General features: G+C 45.6%; 1 protein-coding gene across 2 annotated transcripts in view; it reads left to right on the forward strand.

Annotated features, from left to right (window-relative positions):
* The first annotated feature begins 5,746 nt into the window (after positions 1–5,746).
* The window catches only part of USP4 (ubiquitin specific peptidase 4), a 37,998-nt gene continuing 22,525 nt past the window's right edge, over positions 5,747–21,219 (forward strand). Inside the window, exons 1-6 of one of the 2 annotated variants that reach the window (XM_057705044.1) lie at positions 5,747–5,996; positions 7,777–7,904; positions 11,751–11,881; positions 12,967–13,093; positions 13,712–13,857; positions 13,988–14,049. In XM_057705044.1, coding sequence (XP_057561027.1) covers positions 5,896–5,996; positions 7,777–7,904; positions 11,751–11,881; positions 12,967–13,093; positions 13,712–13,857; positions 13,988–14,049 — 695 coding nt within the window. In that variant the 5' untranslated portion in view covers positions 5,747–5,895. The remainder of the gene's footprint in view (positions 5,997–7,776; positions 7,905–11,750; positions 11,882–12,966; positions 13,094–13,711; positions 13,858–13,987; positions 14,050–21,219) is intronic. The other variant, XM_057705045.1, reaches the window with a different exon arrangement.

Genomic DNA, 21,219 nt, shown 5'->3' on the forward strand with positions numbered 1-21,219 from the left:
ATCTAGGGCTTTCCAAACTGACTCCAACCTCTTCCCCTCTGGGTACCTGGGGACTTACCCCTCCTCACCCACTTTTTTTTTTTTTCTTCAGCTTATGCCTGGGCTGCAAGAGGAAGGAACTTCTGAGATCCCCGTGTGGCTGGTGACTATTCCTCCTCAGACTGGAAGCTGCCTCCCTCCCTTAACTGTCCTTTCCAACTCTCTTTTTCAGGAAGACTCAGACTAAAGGCAGTGAACACTTCATCTTCCTCCCTAAGAAACTGGACACCTTCCCCCAAAACACACACACACACAGACATTCTTTCTCATTCAACCATGCAACTGCTACTGGCTCTGACCTGTACCAACTCCACCCTATTGTGAATCAGCAGCTCAAATTAGCAAGTAAAAGTGAAGGACTCCCAGTGAGCATGCTCTGAGGTCCTGGCCTTTGGTAGTAATGCCTCTGGGACAGGGCTTGATCTTGGAGCAGGCAGCAGCATTTAGGCCACAGGTCTTCTGAGAAGGGGATGGGCCCTGCTGTTACTCAATAGGTTCAGAAGCCTCCATTTTAGTAGTTCTTCCAGAAATGCTGGTTTTAAATGTTTCTTTCTTTTTTTAAAAAACATTAAATCTGATAAAATATGTATATGTATATTAAATCACGATGTACACGCTAACTATTTTACAAATTTACTTGTCAACTATACCTCAACAAAGCTGAAAAAATCTGATAAAATTCATTCGGTCAGGAACTTCTTGCACAATGAGCCCTTTATCAGATGACTTCCTCATTCTGTCTCAGTGTAGTTTCACAAACAACATTTAAAATAAGCTTTTTTCAGAGAGACATTCCTGGCCTGATCAGCCTTTTCTCATAAGTTTTAACTTTGGGGTAATACTGAGTAAAAAATACTGGCTAAAGATTTTCTCAAGCGAAATAAACCCATCCACACAGCATGACTTTATAAAGGATGGGCGGGGATCCTTGTCAGAGTGCTCTGAATTTGGCAGGTTTTTATCATTTCAATCACCAAATAGGCTGGATGAGCATGCTTTCATAGAGGTGTGACACACCTGGGCTGGCACTAAAATAAAGTCCCGCTGGAGCTGGTCAACAAGTTACTGGGTGGCAGGCACTGCTGGATTGGGAAGCGGGAGTTCAAATGAGAGGAGTTCTTGCCCAAGGAGTGAGGGCTCATGGGCCCTGGCCCTGGGGGTAACAGAGAAGCCAACTTGAGATCTGACATCCTTCAGCTTTGACCTACCCAAGAACTCAAATCCAGACTTGTCATGTGAAAAAACAAAACCAAAATCACCAACTAGGTGGGCCACTTACTGATGGGTATTCTGTGAGTTGCATCTGGAAGCATTGAAACTGACAGGACATGACTGTGATGTGCTTGGCAGAGGCCCAGCAGCCTTTCCATCATTCATTCTGCAGATAGAAACCCCACTCCCAGGGAGGTCCTAGGTGGCACAGTGGTTAAGAATCTGCCTGCCAATGCAAGGGACACAGATTCAATCCCTGCTCCAGGAAGATCCCACATGCCCTGGAGCAATTAAGCCCGTGCTCCACAACGATTGAGCCTGTGCTTTAGAGCCCGTGAGCCACAGCTATTGAGCCCGTGTGCCTCAACTACTGAAGCCCACGCACCTAGAGCCTGTGCTCCACAGCAAGAAATGCCACTGCAATAAGGAGCCCGTGCACCACAATGAAGAGTAGCCCCCGCTTGCCACAACATGTGCAGCAATGAAGACCCAATGCAGCCAATAAATAAATACACAAATAGAGTAAAAAAAGAAAGAAAGAAAAAGAAATCCCACTCCCAGCACCCTTCCCAGGTCCAGTGTAGCCGTGGCCAACAAGGCCAAGGTAGGAGACTGCGGAACAGGCTAACAATCCAAATGCTGAGTCTGGGCAGTATCCAGGGGCATCAGCAGCCCACCCTGGGTGGTGTCCTACAGTCCTGCAGGCTACCTGGATCCCCAGAGAGACAAGTGGAGGGGATCTGAGCCTCCTTGCAGAAGAAGCGCCTGTTATCCCAGCTTCCTCTGTTCCCAGCATGTGGCTATGCCCATGTGCATGTGTGTGAATCTAAAGAAGCCCTGGTCCCCTGAGGATTCCTTGGCAGACTCCTCGTGCATCCTCAAAGGCCAGGGGGGATATTAAGCTTGCTTGCTTGCTTTTTCTTTCTCTCTCTTTCTTTCTTTCCCTCCCTTCCTTCCTTCCTTCCTTCCTTTCCTCCTTCCTTCCTTTCCTTTCTTTCTTTCTTCTCTTTCTTTTTCTTTCTTTCTTTCTTTCTTTCTTTCTTTCTTTCTTTCTTTCTTTCTTTCTTTCTTTCTTTCTTTCTTTCTTTCTTTTCTTTCTTTCCTTCCTTCCTTCCTTCCTCTCTCTCTCTCTCTCTCTCTCGCTTGCCTAAACGCTGTGCAGTATGTGAGATCTTGGTTCCCCCACCAGGGATCGAACCTACAGAATCTTAACCACTGGACCACTAGGGAAGTCCCTTTTTTTTTATCTTTAATTTTTTTTTTTATCTTTACTGTTAGGCATACCTTTGCTTCCTACACCAGTTGCTTCTATTTCCTTCCTAGCGAAGCGTCTACAGCATCACTCTCCATGTTCCTCTAGCACTTTTATCATACAATGCACTATAGTTACATGTGAAAACATTTTCCTCAACCACACTGGCTGTGAACCTCTGGAGGGTAGGGACTGTGAGTACATAATAGATTATCAGTCAAATGAAAAATGACTACTATCTGGATAATTCTTTCATTCATTCACCCAAGAAACGCTCACTGAGAATTTGCTCTGTGCAAAGGGCAAAAAACACACACAATTAATATCTAAATTCTTGCTTAAGGTTGACATTGATGGCAACAGAGTTAGAGCAGGAAGAGAAGACACTGCCACACCTGGGCCCAGGGTGCAACACCCTCCCCGCCCAGTCAGGGCTGGCTACCAACAGTGGCATAACCAGAATGGAATCTGTCCCACAGCATGAGTCTCTGACATAGGGAAAAATGATCCCATGTCCTCTCTGTGAGATTTGTTCAGTTTTTTGCCTCTGTCACCTTCCCCAGTAACGTAATTCTTATGTAACAGAGGTGATAGTGTCACTGATAAGACATTTAATTCTTCTAAAATGTAGCTCTAGAGCCTTTCACTTTTTCACAGTCCCCTAGGCAAGGTAAGGAAGCACAGACAGGAAGGAAACAAAAATATTTCTCTCCTGATGCCACCTCTAATCAAAAGGTGCCCAATATTTGTGAATACGGCCACACGAGCTCTGTGATTGCTGGCCAAGTGTGGACCAAGGATGACTGGGGAGGGCCAACTCTAGGTAGGTTTAGAGCAAGCCATAGGACCAGCCAAGGCAAGGACTTTATGATTTGGAGCCACATAAAGCTTAAAGTTCACACACTCAGACATTACAAACCCTCGATTAGATAGATCATCACAGTCCAAGATCGCAGTATGTAAACAATCAGCCAGACCTATTCCCTCCAGCTCTTCCTGCTTTCCTTCCTGTTGTGCTCCAAGGTCCCTTGGCAACGGGTGAGTTGTTCAGTTCTGGGGTTTGGTTATGGGGCCAAGAGAGGGGCCTACCAGGCCCATACCTCGACTCCTTTCCTCCCAAATGCGCAGGTCACTCCCGCAATAGCAGGAACACACAGGCAGCTGTTCATTGTTTCTAGTTCTCAGTTTTTAACACATAATCAAACTCACTAAGAAAGTTTTAAAACTTTAGAAATAATGGTGATCTTCTGATTGTGGAGTTTCACTTTATTCCTTGCATTTTAACTACTGGCACTTAGTAATTTTAATATAAATTTTTAGGAACCACCTATAATGAGCGTACTATTTTTACAGCTATTTAAGAGCACTGAAGAGATCCAGGTTTAGAAAGAATTTCCAAAGTTTTCATTTTTTATAATTAGCTTTTGTCCCCCTTTCTAGTGGTGCTGAGGACTTGTCCTACTTCCTTAAGACTCTGACCCATGCCATAAATGGTATAGGAGAAACTGCTAAAAAAAGAAGAGGGAAGCAGACACTGTAATGTAGGTTCTGAAGTCTTGTCAGTAACCCAACTTTCTTTTTCCATAAATAGGACTAAAGGTAGTGATTCTCATTTGATAACATTTTTAACAATCTCAAAGAAGTTTCACAGAAGGGACTTGGGGTGTCAGGGTTGGGTCCCCAGATGTAGAATTATCCCATGATCGTAACTCATCTGCAGGGGATTAACTGCTATGTGGTTTTTCAAAGCAGTTTTAATTCCAAATTACTTTCTCCTGCTATCTACCCAACTGCCAAGAGGTCTCTGTTACCAGACGGTGTGTGATAGATGTCCCAGTAGTGCAAATTAATTTCAATTAGCCAAAACCAAACATTAAAATAGTAAATCTATTCCAATGACCTACCACACCTTCACCAGGCCAGCTCTCTCTTCCACCCCCAGCACTGAACATGGCTCATCTGTTTCTCCTCTCCTCCCTCACAGGCACCTTTCTAAAGCTTCCTCTGGGCTGCACCACTGTAGGTATAAAGCACCCTTCGCTATTTCTCTCTGTTCTTAAACCTCCTGCAATATCTGTGGGCCATTTAAGGCAGGACATGTGGTCCTTCTGGCCTCCCTTCTACTTTTAGCTCTCAGGCCCTTTCAGTAGTCTGTGCCCATCTCAGTTGGCCTAATCTTCACTTTTTGATCCTTTGCTGCTTGTTCCAGAAATTCTCTTTGACCCCTTTAGTCTTAGTCTTCTTTCCTTTAACATACACCATCATTTCTACGCTTTCTTCAAGATCACACTCAAGAGCTACTCAAGTCAAAATCTCCCTTTCACAGCTCGGAGTCTACAGTCTTTAGTTCATACCCTTTAACGGCGCTTACCACACACTGCTTAGCGCTAGGATTATTTGTGGACGATCTCTCCTCTGCTAGATTGTATAAGGGCAGGTACTGGGTCTTATTTATTTTTCTTTGAGGGCCGGAGCTGCTAGACTCACATAGGCCAGCTGCCTGGCCTCCTCCTTGCTCTGGGCATACTTCCCCTTCCAGGAGGAGGGCTGTGTTTTTTGTATGCCCGGTCGAGTGGGAAACATAAAGTGTTCAGGACACTGTATCTTGTTGCAGCAAAAGATCAGCAGCCCGGGCACCTAATGTAGAGAACACACCTGGTCCTCTCCTCCCACCCCTGTTGCTATGGCCCCTCTGTGGCTGCTTGCCTCCCTGAGAAAGTAAGCAGCTAGCTTAACCGAGGGCTTGTGGAATTCGGCCTGGGCCAGGTGATTCTGGCGTCCAGGCTGACACAATTGCTAATGACTAGGCCACACCGTCGAGTCCCAGTCCCAAGACGCTGGTGCACCTGGCACTCTCCAAAATCCCTGTATGGTCTCCCGGACAGGAGACCACGTTTGGGCAGCTAAGGACCCGGCTAAGGTCTCCGCTGAAAGTGGAATGGCCGGAGTGAAAACAAGAAAATCTAGTTCCAGGGCTCCTAGCACCTGGAGCTGCGTTTATTTAAGACCAGGATAACACCGCAGGCCAGATGGGGGTGCCCGAGCGGTCGTGGGGCCTGCGGTCTGACTCCTTGAGATCGCCTGGCTGGACAGAGAAACGAAAGCCTGACTACCGCCAGGCGGCGAGACCAGCAGAGCAGAGGAAGCGGCGGCTCCTTCCCGGCGCCGACTCCTCTTCCGACCCCTCTCCCCGCTCCACCGCGCACTGGTTGGAGAGGGGCGGTGCCTCGCGGGTGGGGAAAAGGCGGGGGAGGGCAGACGCTCCTGGCCGCGGCGCTGGGCGGGGCTTGGGCGCGCGCTCGTGCGTGCGTGCGTGCGTGCGTGGGCGCGGTCCACAGCACGCTGTGCGTGAGGCGGATGTCCGGGCCGGCTGGGCCCGGGCCGCGGACGAGATGGCGGAAGGTGGAGAGTTCCGTGAGCGACCGGATGCCGAGACCCAGAAATCCGAGCTCGGGGCCTTGATGAGGACCACGCTCCAACGAGGGGCGCAGTGGTGAGCGCCGGGCCCACCTTTCCGTTCCAGGGGCCGGCGCTCTGGCGCTCAGGTCCGGCCCCTCTTTCCAGGCTTGGGTAGGGGCCGGGCGGGGGCTATGTTAGTGGCCCTGAGAGAGTGGCTTGGCCCCCGCCCCTTAGGGGAGGGAGCCCTAGATTACCTCTGGGAAAGCGTGGGTGTAGCTGAGGGTCATCCCGGTCCATTCGGAGCCGCAGGGGGCGGATCCGGCGGAGGCTAGGGCTACGGGATGTGCCGCAGGGGCGTGCTCATGGGGACCTTCAGGTTGAGGAGAGTCCTTTACCTTTGAGGATTCGCTTTATGACTTTGGGCGAAGGCGTCCACACTTCACAGACCCTGGTTCCTTACTGTTAAAACCAGGGTGGTGATATTGGGCGCCCCCGCCCTCAGTTGGTTGAGGCGTAGATCCGAAGTAGATACTTTATAATTTGTAAACTGCCGAACTGACGTCAAGGTCAGAAGCTGAACAAATGTCTCAGAGCCCCAGGTTATTTTGGTAGCAAATGTCAAAAATAATTGTGGCAGCAGCATTTCGGAGTGGGAAAGGCGGGTAGCCTAGAGCCTAATTAAAAAGAAAATTGAAAGACCAGGATTTAGAAGAGTAAGTTGGAGTCAAGAAGTTTTTCTTAGTAAATGTCTAGTACAAGGGACAGTACTTCCACTGGTGAAGAGACTCCTGGATGGTATTACTGTGTGGGAGCAGAAAACTTCTCTGTATTGAATACAGTTGATCCACCCTTTTTAAGAAGCTATGGTGGTGGTAATAATGCCACTTACAGTGACAGAGGAATTGAGCAGCGAGAAGTATTGAGATTAGGAAGGATTCCGTCTTTACAGTGTTCTTGAGCTAGCCAGGCTGTGAGAGGCAGGGCAGGCAGAAGTACTTCTAGGTGATATCCTAAATAGTGGTGGCACATGAAAAATACTCAGCAGAAGCAGCGGAAGTTTCACTTAGACTGAAATCTTTAACACAGTAAAAGTGGAGGGAAGTGAACATCTTAGAGCTTTGGATATATTTATGGATCCTTGTGGCCTCTGGGAAGCTGCCTGATCTCCTCTGAAATTTGTTGGTTGTAAAATTTGGAGGACTCACCAATATAATTGTTGGGCTTTGTTTCCCTAAAAGGTTTCCCCCTCCTTCTGTCTCAATTGTAAAACAGCATGGTGATACTTTTAAAATATAACCAGATCAACTTAATGCTTTTTTGACAAGATAAACATACCAAGACAATATATGTGTATATGTGTGTGTGTATATATGTATACATGGATACATATATATGTATGTGTGTGTATATATATATTTTTATATCGTGTTTGGTCCTCAAAGGAAAATTGAAGTGTGTGATGTTATTACCTCATTTTTAGAAAGGAAATTGTTTTAGTGCTGTTCACTTCAAGCAGAGCAGTGTAACCAAGCTGTCTACCTGAACAAGGACCTCTACAAAGATCATTATGAAATTAATGACATGGTCATTAGCAAACAAGGTTTTCCTCATAAAAAGAATTTCTTTAAACAAGCATTTTGAAGCCAGTCATTTCCTTCCTTTCATTCTTTCAACAATCATTTCACTTAATGGGTGTCTGCCCTGGGCCAGGCTCTCTCTGCCACGTGGGGCCTGGTCCAGCTCCTGCTCTTGAGAGTGTGTTTTTTAGTGGGGGTTGCTTGTTCTCCAAGTGGAAGGACCATAAAAAAATTGAGGGAGCAGCTGCAGAAACAACCTCAGCTTTTTTGGTACAGTAAATTTTTGTCTGTTTTTAGGTATCTTATTGACAGCCGGTGGTTCAAGCAGTGGAAGAAGTATGTGGGCTTCGACAGCTGGGATATGTACAATGTGGGTGAACATAATCTGTTTCCCGGCCCGATAGATAACTCCGGACTCTTTTCAGGTGCAGTATCACGTTGCTTTTCTTTTCTTTTCTTTTATAAATTTATTTTTATTTACTTAATTTATTTATTGGCTGTGTTGGGTCTTCATTGCTGCACACGGGCTTTCTCTAGTTGTTGCAAGTGGGGGCTACTCTTCGTTGTGGTGCACAGGCTCCTCACTGTAGTGGCTTCTCTTGTTGTGGAGCACGGGCCCTAGGCATGTGGGCTTCAGTAGTTGTGGCACATGGGCTCAGTAGTTGTGGCTCATGGGCTGTAGAGCACAGGCTCAATAGTTGTGGCGCACGGGCTTAGTTGCTCCGTGGCATGTGAAATCTTCCCAAGGCAGGGCTCGAACCCGTGTCCCCTGCATTGGCAGGCGGATTCTTTACCACTGCGGCACCTAGAAAGTCCCCGTTGCTTTTCTAACTGAAATGTCCACCTGGGTAGCGGCCTGAGGTTATCTTTATCTGTAACATGGTTATCGTGAACCTGACTTTTCTACTGTTAGGGGATAGAAACAAGGGTCCTGGACTTGTGTCTACAGCAGAAGTTTTTGTAGACCCTCATAGAGAAGTGAAGCTGCTTTTTTTCCCTAAATTAACTGCTCTTGGTAAGAGCATGTTTCTAGCATTTTAAGTTTCTGTCTGCTTGTCTCTCTCTGTTTCTCTTTTCAAATTAGTTCTGCTAGTGCTTTCAGATATTAGATTAGTATATTGAATGGAAAGAAATAGGGTATCATTTTGAAACCACATCTGGAATCTGAAATTTGGGAACCAGAGTTTTCTGTGTTACCTTTGCAGTGGAACAAATTGTAGACCTGTCAACATTCCTCAAGCATCCCTGTGATGGCCGTGTTTGTCATAGAAGTAGTGTGTTGGGGGGGGGGGGGGGGCGGCAGGGGGAATGGTGAGTAGGGTTATGATCACAGTCAGCTCCCAATGGAAGAAGTGACTGAAAAAGTGATGTATGGCACACTTGAGCTTGGCTTGCAGCTTTAGATGCACAGAAATGGCATTTGGCCTTTCCTTGGCTTTGTTCTGCCTGGCTTCAGACTCCCTTGCGAGCAGGACAGAGGTGATCTGTTGCCTGGGTCCACTGTCAGGACAGCAGGAAAGCAGACAATGCTTGAGGCTTTTGAGGCTTGATTCAAGTACCTAACACTAACCTGGGTGTTTTTAAAAATGATCAATGCTTCAGTGTATACCTTGTTTTAGGGGAGGTCTGAGTGACGTGATGTCATAGGCTTTGTTTCCTGATGTGGGTCAGATGGCGGCAGTATACCATGAAGTTGCCCCAAAGAATCATGGCATTATGTTTGCACTTTGTCCTTTCCCCTCTTTTTTTTTGAAAAGAATTTTGAAGGCTTTCAATAGTATTGGTGATGAGACTCCTAGAGCTGGAGGGACCCTCTGAAGTCATTTTGCCTGACCTTCAGCTAAGGGCAAGAATTCCTTCTGTGGTCTTCCAATTTGATGTCATCTGGCTTAGGTTGGAAACATTTGCTGTGTGCTTGGGAAGCGAGAAGTACATTCTGTTCAGACCCTGGAACATTGACAGTGCGGGAATGGCCTATCTCTGGCCAATGAGGGCCACCCTGTTAGTTCTTGGGCTCTCTAGTCACCTGCCAGTCCCAGTCTGGCAGCCTTCCACCTAGGGTCATGGGAGTGGCCTAGAAGGGGCTCTTGAATATGTGAGAAGGAGGGGGTAGGGCAACTAGCTAATGTTGTCTGCAGAACACCCCTCTCATTTCTGCCTGTGTCCCTGCTGTATATCTGGAATCCCAATGCTTAGACCAAATTGTGCTCTCATTTTTTCCCTTTATTTGCCTCTGTTGGAGAAACCTGCAGAGGCTAAATCCTTATTGTAAAACCCCTGTGTGATTTTTAGCATGATGCCCTTGGACTGATCCACTTTTAAGTGAAAATAGTGAACTGCATTGAAAATTCCAGTGAAGTTCCTGTGTTTGTCCTATAGTGTCATAAGAATGACATGTTTGAGAAAATTGTCACTGAGCCTCAGAGGAGAAAGCCCTGTCAGAATTGATGTACTTGGGGTTGATGATGCTAAAAGGTCTTGGTTCCTTTCCCACATTTAAAGGTTTCTGGCAGCTGTTTGGCACAGTATGGGTGCCCAGACCTGCATAATGCTTAGTGTTAGAAATAAAGAAGGCGTATGTCTCCAGGTAGAACAAGTAAATAACCTTTATGAGTTATAATTTGCAGGTGTATGTCTCCAAGTAAGACAAGTGAATAACCTTTATGAGTTTTAATTTGCAGATCAGAGCAAAGCTTGGAGTTGAGGTGTCAGGTTTTTTCGGAAGCTCTTGTTTCAAGATAAGTACTACCCCTGGACCATCCTTCTGTTGCTGAATAGAAAAGGTGTGGTCTGCCAGTGTTAATAATCATGCCAGAGCTGCTGTGCAAGGTGGTTGGCTCATCAATGAGGAGGAGCCACCATTTGTTTTTTCTTTTTTAAATTATGGTAAAATACACATAAAATTTACCATCTGAATATTTTGTAAGCATTCAGTAGTATGAAGTATATTCACATTGTTGCACAACCAATCTCCAGAACTTTTTTATCTCACAAAACTGGGACTCCATACCTATTAAACAGTAATTTCCAATCTCCTTTCCCCCCCAGTCCCTGGCACCCGTCATTCTACTTTCTATCTCTGAGTCTGACTACTCTAGATACCTAATGTAAGTGGAGTCATATAGTATTTGTCTTTCCGTGACTGGCTTACTTCATTTACTATAATAATGTCCTCAAGGTTTGTCCATGTTATGGCTTGTCAGAATTCCCTTCTTTTTAAAGGCTGAGTAATAACCCTCTGTGTGTATATACCACATTTTGTTGATCCATTCACCCTTCCCACCTTGGTATTCCTGTCCTCCATGGCTGTTTAGTTCCTTTCCTTTTGTCTTGGAAATGAAAAAGGCAGAGGTGGACCAGATCCGAAACTTGCCCTGAGGAAGGGCAGAAGACCTCATGGGGTAGGGTGTAAACTAGTGGGAGGGGTTATGGGAAGCCCTGGTCACCTTGTGCCTGATGTTTTTGGTTTTTGTTTTTAACATTGCCTTGACTTACAGATGAGTTGCACCATTGTGGGTATTTTTTGCTTCCCCGGCTTCGTGGCTTCACTTGTCTGGAGGAGAATGGTGGCTTCCACTACTGCGCGAGTGGGTGTAGATGGGCGCAGGCTTAGCAGGGAGGCTTCCTTGATGGGAGGTGATCAGTCTTCCCTTGATTCAGTCCCTTAGTCCTCCATTGAGAGAGTATGTTTCAGACCATGGATGTCCTTTTCTGACTCGCAGTCATGTTGCCGCCGTAGGGGGTGTAAGATGGATGCTTAGCATGTTAAAGATGTTCTCCTTCCACATGGCGGGGGTCCAGCTGAGTTTTCACTTGGAGTGTTGAAAACTAAGAATGCTAAATGACTCTTGGTAAAATAAATTTTAACTTCAGTGACTTGTTTGTTTGCTTTCTTAGTAAATCTTTCAGAGGCGGGTGATAGCTGACCTTAATGCAGTTTCACTAAGCAGAGTGTTATTTTAAATATTCATAATTAAGAATTTTAATTGTGGAATCTGGAAGCACTTCAAAAATGTAAATTGGAGTTTTTTATCTTTCCTTCTCCCTCCAACTATGGAGGAAATACAAGTTCCTCATAAAATGTTCACAAAGCATGGCTAAAGACAGAGTCATCCAGGTCTGCTCTGTGTTATGGCCAGTGACAGAATTTTGAAGTTTTGTACTTGTTCCTATAAATACTTTTCTTATTTCTGAAAAGTTCGTAAGAATCACGTAAAACAAACATTTCTGGGGAGAAGAGCAGTGACCGACGCGCTGTTTTCCTTTTTCAGATCCTGAGAGTCAGACCTTGAAAGAACATTTAATTGATGAATTGGACTATGTATTGGTCCCAGCTGAGGCCTGGAATAAGTTACTAAACTGGTATGGCTGCGTGGAAGGCCAGCAGCCCATTGTCAGAAAAGTGAGTACACAAGTTGTTACACCTGCTGGTCCGTGTCTGTGAGTGCTCCCTGCCACTCCGACTGGTGTTGGTGTCTTGGGGTACTGGACATACCAAAGAAGTTGAATGGAGGCCTCCAAACATCACAGCTGCGCAGTGGCTTGGGATATGTCCAGCGGTGCAGTGAGAACACATTCTGGAAGGCTCTGTGAGAGAAAGTTCACTTGGGGTCATATGGATATACGGAAATGTATTGCTTCTTGTTTAATTTAACTTTTCTGATACTGCTTTTCCCCCGGTGCTTAAGACTCTCTGGTTGCACTCTTGAGTACCTCAGAAAACAGGTGTTTATATATGAGAGAAGAACAGTCTCTTGAGGGAAGGCTGGCCCTGGGAGAGAAACCCAGATTGTTAACCCGTCTGGTGGACAGGGCTCGTGAGAATACCATAATCCTGATTCCCACAGTTGTTTGCTTATCCCACCAGAGGGGGACATCACAGGAGTCCACATGCCTGCTGATGTGTAGGCATTGGGTAAATTTTCTTACTCTGCCTGGTGTTTAGCTTCCCTTCTTAGCAGAGTAGGAAAGGACTGCACTCCTGAGGCCATGCTTCTAAGAGTCACTCTTCAGGGCCAGAGCTACCTTCTTTCTCCAGCTTGAAACCTGGGACTCCAAGAGGGGTTAGGAATCAAATGGTTAGGGGCATGCCAGCCTCCCACAGATGTCTCCTAATGCCCACAGTCCTGCCATGTGGTGAGTGTGCTGCCAAGGGATTTAACTGTACTCTAGGCCTCTAATTCCGCTAACCCTGCAAGGGAGGCATCATCCCCACTTAGAGATGAACAGTGACTTTCCTGTTGTGCACTGTTGTTGCTAGCTCTGGTTCCGTCAGGATGCTCTTGGTTGGTCCTAATGAGTGGAAGGAAGATTTTTAAACTAGGACGGTTGCCAGGGGCTTCACAAATCTGTACTTCTGATCCCATGATCACTTAAGGAAACCAATTATCATGTGGATTCTGCCTTTTGCCACTGGTGAGACATGTTGCTTCCAAGACTGCCCCAGTGTGGAATCACTGCTCCTTCGCCTGTGCCTCTTGTTCACAGGTTGTAGAGCATGGCCTGTTTGTCAAGCACTGCAAGGTGGAGGTGTATTTGTTGGAATTGAAGCTTTGTGAAAACAGTGACCCCACCAATGTGCTGAGTTGCCATTTCAGCAAGGCAGACACCATTGGTGAGTAGCTGGGCTGGGGTTCCAGGTATCCAGTGCAGAGCACTGTGGCTAATGAGAGGGAAGCTGGGCACCCTCTTCAGACTTGTTACCCAGATAATCTCCACTTGTGGTTATCAGTCCTGACCTGGGAGCCTGCTCCCTAGGGCATTCCTGTGGACAGCTAAGCCTGGGAATCATGTTGTGTAAAACACTGGGCATGGTCTCTGTCCACTTGACATATGGTAATAAGGGTGAAGAAATGCAGATTCAGAGAGATTAAAATCACTTATTCAGAAATCTCAGTGAGAAAATGCCAGAGCTAGTATTTGAAACTGATCTATCTCAACTCCAAAGATAGGTTTCCTGACTTTTCCATGTTGCTTCTGTGCTAAAAATGGGCACCCATATCATCAAAGAATGAGAAGCACAGGGACAATTTTTGGGTGTATGAGCGCATGAGGATGTCCATGGGAGATGTTTGCCTTAGGAATCCCCAGGGGGCTGAGGTCTGTCAGAAGTTTTGATCCAGAGCACCCTGCGACCATCTGTAAGGGACGGAGGATGAGCATTAGCTTGCCGTGGCTGTGGTTGGCCTTGCCTCTGGAGACAGCCCTGAGTGATGTTTCCGCCTGTCCCCAGCAACCATCGAGAAAGAAATGCGGAAGCTGTTCAACATCCCTGCGGACCGTGAGACACGGCTGTGGAACAAATACATGAGCAACACCTACGAGCAGTTGAGCAAGCTAGACAACACTGTGCAGGATGCTGGGCTGTACCAGGGTCAGGTAGGAGGGCCCAGGCCATGCCCCAGCAGACAGCTCTGCCCAGGGTGTGTGGACATGTATCTTTTGGTTCTGAGCATGTCAGCAGTGAGACGGTTTGCACATTCCTAATATGGTCTCCCCTTTCCCTCAGGTGCTAGTAATTGAGCCCCAGAATGAAGATGGCACGTGGCCAAGGCAGACCCTGCAGTCAAAGTAAGTAAACCTTTTCCTCCCTGTGGCTGGGTGCACAAGTGTAAGAGAGACACTATTTCCTAAGGCAGTTACTTGTGCTAAGAAAAAATTCTCTATCGGATGAAAAACAGATTCGATTTTGTATCCCGAGTCTATAATCGTGGCCTTTGGTAAGCAGCGTGCTGGGCAGCCATCTTGGGGAAAGCTGTCAGGGGTGTGAATGAGAGGAGGGGAGAAGGGGCCAGAATCCGGGAATGCTCCTCTGCCGAGAGGTGTCTTTGTCTCTGTCAAGGGCATTGGTTTTCTCCACCTAGAGTCAGAGGCTTTGATGGAAGAGAAGAGGGCTCAGGCATGGGGTCTTGTATGACTTAAAGGTAATAGTTTGATCCCCTCCCACTCTTTACCCAGAGGCCTGTTTCTCACTGTTGCCCTTGTCACTTGCTGGGGGAATTACTCTGCTACTAAACTGGGGCTCCAGGCACCTCTGCCTCAGGAGATGTTCACATGTGGTGGGGAGTTAATGCATATCCTGAGAAGGGGGCAGAAAGAAGTGATGACTTTTCCTTATGGTATAAGATGGGGGAATCATGTCTGGGTTCCAGTAGTTATGGGGACAGTGCTGGTCTTTGCTCTCTTCCCTCAGTCAGTCCCGGGACAGTGACTGTTTTGTAGTAATGGGCTCTTAGCTCTTTTGAAAATTACAAAAGCTACAAGCTCTCTCTCAAGACACATGCAGGAAGACGCAACATTTTGCCAGTAATCTCAAGGGTTTTACAGACACCCTGAAGCCTAGCCATGGACTTCAGTTTAAGAAATTCTGGTCACCAGTTCCTGAGATGATGACAAAATAGCTGTGGTAGGCAGAATAATGATCGTGTCCCTCCCCAAAGTCCATGTCGTAATCCCCAGAACCTATGAATATGTTAGGTTACGTGGCAGAAGGGACTTTGCTGATGTGATTAAGGGTATTGAGATGGGGAGATTGTTCTGGATTATCTGTAGGCCCAGTGTAATCACAAGTGTCCTTATAAATGAAGAAGGGAGATGGGAGAGTCAGATGTGAGGGCAGAAGCAGAGTCAGGTTGGTGAGATGTGAGGAAGCCTCGACTGGTTGTGAGCCAGGGAAGGTGGGCAGCCTCTAGAAGTCCCTAGAGCCTCCACAAAGAACACAGCTCTGCCCACACCTTGATTTAGCTCAGTGAGAATCATTGCGGACTTTGGACCTCCAAAACCGTAAAATAATAAACTTGTGTTGTTTTAGCCACCAAGTTTGTAGTAATTTGTGACAGCAGCCACAGGAAACAAATGCACTAGTCCAGCTGGAAATGCTACAGAACCAAGAGAAAATAACATAAAAACTGTGACAATTCCTTCAGGAGACAGAAGGTGCTTGCATTGTGGTCTGTGAGGTAGGGTTGACAGCTTGGAGTGGAAGAGTCTGCATGTACTGGCCAACGGAGACTGTTTGTAGTTGTGCCTTTTTATCTTCCTACTGTTTCTTTTCCCCTTCCCTTCCACACCCTCAGGCCTGAGGGATTCCAGTGAAGGCAAATAGCTTTTGAAAAGAGCACTGCCTCATTGAGATACCCCGAAGGTTAGAGTCTCCTGGTAGAGGGTGCCCAATGGTAAATGAGCTCAGAGCAGAATTCCTAAGGCACATTCGCCTCCCTGCCCCCCTGATAGTGCCAGACACTGTCCTAGATGCCGAGGATACAGCAATAAACAAAACAAAATCTCTATCCTCAAGGAGCAGAAAATAGATAAATTTAAACAACACACGTCTGAAGATTTACAAGTACTGTGGGAAAAAATCAGGGAAGAAAATTAGCAAGTGCTAAGCTCTGGGCATATTTAAACAGGATGGGGGGAGGCCCCACTGTGGTGCCGTTTGAACATGGTCATGAAGGAGGTGAGGGAATGGGCAGTGAGTGTGGTGCTTCATGAGGAGAACAGCTTTGTAAGGTGGAGGTGACAGCGATTGGAGAAGTCCTGAGGCAGAGCAGGCCTGGTTGAAACCAGCAGGAGTTTGTTGCAGCTGGTGCTCGGAGGGACGGTAGGAGGGCTGAGGGGATGAGGCCGGGGAGGTGCTGAGGTGGTCGACCTGTGATCCTTGTGAGACTCTGGAGTCTGGCTTTGCCTTCCTGTGAAGAGGGGAGCTCATTGGAGGGGTGTGGTGAGGAGTGAGGAGCAGGGTGATCTCACCTGGTGAACAGCTCACAGGGAGCTGCAGCCAGAAGTTGACAAGTACAGTCAGCATAAAAGGAAAGTGATAAATTGACAGGCTGTGTTAGTTGGAGCAGAATTCACATTCCCAGCTGCTTAGGAGGAAGGAATAAGCATAATGGAAATCCTCAAGAAAAAGAGGAAATGGGTGCGTGAAACAGGAACAGGGAGATACATACAGGAACTAAGAGTTCAGGGGCTGGGCTGAGTAGCAGAATGGATGTAGCTCAGGATCCAGTGTAGAAGTCAGAAGGTCAGGCTTAAGAATTCTGGGGGATAAGGAGGTGGAAGATAATAGAAGAAAAGTGCTGTGGAGGATGGTAGTAGAAATGTCAGTGTCCAGATAATAGGAATCTCAGGAGCAGAGAGGAAATGACAGGCAAGGGGAAGAAAATATTAGAAGAAATTACGGCCAAGAGTTTCTCAGAAATCATAGGAAACGTCTTAAGTGTAAAGAATGCTAAACACGACAGATAAAGCCCACACCAAGACACGTTAGATTGAAATTTAACAACAAAGATGTAGAGAAGATGTCAAATCTGTCTGAAAGAGAAAGTCATGGGGGAGAAGCAGATTAATATCAAACTTCCCAACAGCCACAGTGGACCTAAGAGATACTGTTTCAGTATCAAAGTAAGATAACTTTAAAACTAGAATTTTAAAACCTATGGAACTATTATCTAAATGTAAAGATAAAGTAAATTTTTTGTCTGGCATAGATGACCTTAGACGGTTTTCGATACAGAGCTCTTGGGGGAAAGCCTGAGGGAAGTAGTGTTAGTGTCTGGGAGCGGGCAGTAAAATTCAGAAGGTACAAGGGAGAGTATCCAACTAGTGAAGTGTTCTATTGACCAGGAAAACAAGGACTTTATGACTTTGGAGTAAGCAAAGATTTCTTACTCGAGACACAGCCCCACAAACTGTAGAAGAGGACATGGATAGAGTGGATGACTTTTAAATTCAGAACTGTTCATGAAAGAGTAGAAAGTCAAGCCACAGAGTGAGAAAGGTATTTGCAGTGCATATGTCTGACAGATTGTTTATATCCAGAATTTCAAAGAAACCCTTTAATGTCAGTAAGAAAAAGGCAGATACCGCTTTTAGAAAAAGGGGCAGGAAAACCTGTAAGTCACTTTAACAAAGAGGCTACCCTGTGGCTAGCGATCATGGAGAGGTGGTCAACCTCAGCAGTCATCCAGAAATGGCAAATTAAAACCATAATGCAGTGCTTCTGCACGTCCCCCAGAGTGGTTAAATGAAAAAGATGGATAGTGTCAAGTGTTGTAGAGGTGTTGGACTCCGTTGATGAGGCATATAAACTGGTATAGTAATTTTAGAAGATTTAGCACCAAGTACCAAATGAAGAATTGTGTGCATATTCTACAACCCAGCAATCCACTCCTAGGCATACAACCAACAGAAATACATCTCACATTCACTTAAAGATACATTCAAAGATATTCACTACAGCACAGCTTGTCATAGTCACAAACTGGAGCTAGCCCAAATGTCCACCACAAATAGAATGGATAGATAAATTGTGGTGTTTGCACATGATAGAATTCTCTCCAGCCACAGCAAATTGAGTCTCGTAAACAATACTGAATAAGAGGAGCCAGACACAAAACATGGCATACTGTTTGGGAAGAATTGTGACTGAAGGGAGCCTGAAGAGGACACCTAGGGGGTGGTGCTGTCCTGGTTTTTGATCCGGGGGTACTGGTTATATAGGGGTATTTGGTGAAAATGTCTTGTTTTTCTTTTTTTTTTTTTTTTTTTTTTTGGTTATGTCTCGGCTTGTGGGATTTTAGTTCCCTGACCAGGGATAGAACCTGCCCCATGGCAGTGAAAGTGCCGAGTCCTAACCACTGGACTGCCAGGGAAGTCCTGAGAATGTCTTGATTGTTGTACTTTCATAACGTATATATTTCTGTAAGTAATACTTCAATAAAAAGTTTTAAAAAAAAGGAATAGCAAGTTGGTAGAGATGGGTAGCCAAGGTATAGGGGAAGGGTGAGGAGTTTCCGTGCCCTCTCTGGGCAGTGTCACCCTTTTAGCACCTCCATATGTTCACCAACCTGAAAGCTCACTGAAATCCCATACTTCGGGGATTTTTATGGAGGCTTCAGTAAGTAGGTGTAATTGATTAAATCATTTGGGCATTGGCGACAGAACTCAATCTCCAGCGCCTCCCCCCTTTCCAGAGGTGGGATGTGGGGATAAGGCTGAAAGTTCCAACCTTCTAATCACGAGATTGGTTCCTCTGGTAACCAGTCCCCCATCCTTTGAGACTTTCCAAAAGTCACATGCATAAACTGAGATGTGGTTGAAAAGTACATGTTATGAATAACAAGACCCTCATTTCACCTTTATCACTTGGGAGCCATTTCAGGAACCAAGGATAAAAGACCAAAATATAACCGAAGATGCTCCCACCACTCTTATCACTTAGGAAATTACAAGAGTTCTAGGAGTTGTATGCCAAGAACGCTGTACCAGACCAAAATATATATATTTTTTATTATAAATCACAGTACCATAGGAAGTAGCTAGGAAACTGTCATGCCTAAAAAGAGAAGTTCAGATGGAAGACAAGAAAGAAGGGAAAAAACAACTGAAAAGTATGGTAATTAGAAAACAAGGAAGATTGGATTAAAGTCCAGCTATAATAGTAATTAGAATAACTGTAGTTGGGTTCAACTCATTAGTCAAAAGACAAACTCTCAGATCAGAGTTTTTTTTTTTAAACCAGCCATGTTCAGTAATATGTTGTCTGTCAAAGACAACACAGGATAAAATTGAGGGAATGGGAAAGTACATCAAGTGAATATGTCATCCAGGGAAAAGTCAATGATTGGCTTAATCCTTTTTTTTTTCTTCTTAATACCCATTCTTAGAATCAGTTTTACATATATCCTGGCAGGAGAACAGCATAATGAAATTGTTTCCATTCAGATCCTTTATTCACTAGTGAGAGCCAACTAGTAAATTCTGAGCATTTCAGATGATTTTTTTCCTTCCTGTGGATTGCTCCAACCTCTGTGTTAGTGCTTCCAAGGTTTTCTGTAGATCTGGCCTCATTTTTTCCTGTCTCTCAAACTCTTTAATTTTCTCTAACTTTATTTGCTTGATGTCTATAAGGCTCTGGACCACGGTCCCCTTTAAAGGTTGTTTTACAGTGTTGGTGTCAGGGGAGATCACAGCTTAGGATGCTGTGAAGGCAGTGAGGATTCTGGCTAAGAGTTGATTGTTGTCTTAATGATAATGACAGATGTGGGACTCTGAATACCTGAGGTCAGAGGGTGGGCTTTAAGGGTGGACTCATCCTCAGAGTGGCATTCAGCCTGGAGAACATCTGAGAGGCAAGTAGAGAGCAAATGGAGCAAGGAGGGCAGGTGTGAGTATGGTGTAGAGGCTCAGCCATAGGTCACGGTAAGTTTTCGTTGTGGTGATAACGACCTGACGTGCCTAGAGTCAGGAAGTAACTCAGTAGAAAGGCGCTGGGAGACCAGAGGCTTGGCCAGAGTATCTTTTAGGAGCGGAGAGATCCTTATTTGGAGATGTAGCCTCTGTTTTCAGAATGTTTGTGGCAGGAGACTCGGTCACAGTTGAGAGTGAGGTCTTGAGTCACGTCAAGTGTTTCCTACTGTTGCCTACTTCCTAGCTTGCAGTGCCCTAGGGTGTGATCTGAAGTTGCCTGGTGACAGGTGACAAGCGCCCAAGCGTTTCCCAGATACAGGTCACTTCTGCACAGAGGTCTTGCTGTTTGATTTCTCTGTCAAAAGTAGAGTTTTTTAAAAAAAAAAGGCTAAAAAACCCCTTTGTATTGTGTAAGTTTTCAAGCATATAAAAAAATCCTTATATAATCATCATTGGATTTCTTTTTGACTGAATTTACTCTGAAAACTACTGGCATTATTTTCTAGAACATTTTAAACGAATGTCAAATAAAATTTTTCTCTTTTTTTTTTAAATTTATCTTTTTGGCTGCACCATATGGCCTATGGGATCCCACTTTGCTGACCAGGGATCAAACCCATGCCCTTGGCAGTGAAAGTGTGGAGTCCTAACCCCTGAATCACCAGGGAATTCCCTGTTTTCTTTCATTTCAGCCAGAACTGTTGTCTGTCTAAGAAGTTGATAGGTTATGGCTTTATATGGATTTTTGCCCTTTTAAGTTCAGGGAATAAAATAAGTTAACAGTGAACAGTTACTAAAAAGGGGAGTATTAAGCCATGGGCCTTGAGGTTCTGTATGTCAGAAATTGAATTTCACTATCTTGTAGTATCTCCAGACCTGAGATAAGGCTGGTCAGATATGGCAGACTCAGTTGGGTAGTGACTTTCCTGCCTGCATGGGATAGGGTGGGCATACGGGCATCACAGTGGACAGGCCTTAAATGTATGCTTAAGTCGCCAGTGTGGCAGAAGAGAGTGCCCTTGGCTCTAATGAGCTTTAATTAAGGAGCCACCTGAGTTTTTGGACTCCTTTGCAGCATGAAGATGAGGCTCAGTGAAGTAGCTGCTCTTCAGGATTAGAGAAGGTGCATTTCCCTATGGGTGGGTGAGAGGTTGGGGAGCCCTCTTTCCCCCTCCCATGCTGTGACTGCAGAGTGTGAAGCAGAACTCAGTTCCTGACATCTGCCTACAGTATGGGTACAGGATCACTCATCTTTGTTGCCACGTCCACTTTCTTCTCATGGGGAACCCTGGTTGACATCAGATCCCGTGAGGTTTGGGCACTGTACAAGGACAATGCACCTTAATTATTTTCTCTATTCTAAAAATAACCCCAGATCTAGAAGGAAAATCACAGTTGCGTGTATTTGAAACAATGCAGACAACTCACTCTCTTCTGCATGTTCCTGTGTGGATTTTAGTAGAAAACTTGATAAAATTGGTATCGGGTTTTTTTTTGTGGGAGGGGCCCACACCGCACAGCATACGGAATCTTATTTTCCAACCAGGG

This window comes from Hippopotamus amphibius, chromosome 13, assembly GCF_030028045.1.
Source record: "Hippopotamus amphibius kiboko isolate mHipAmp2 chromosome 13, mHipAmp2.hap2, whole genome shotgun sequence".
In the NCBI taxonomy this organism is placed as follows: Eukaryota; Metazoa; Chordata; class Mammalia; order Artiodactyla; family Hippopotamidae; genus Hippopotamus; species Hippopotamus amphibius.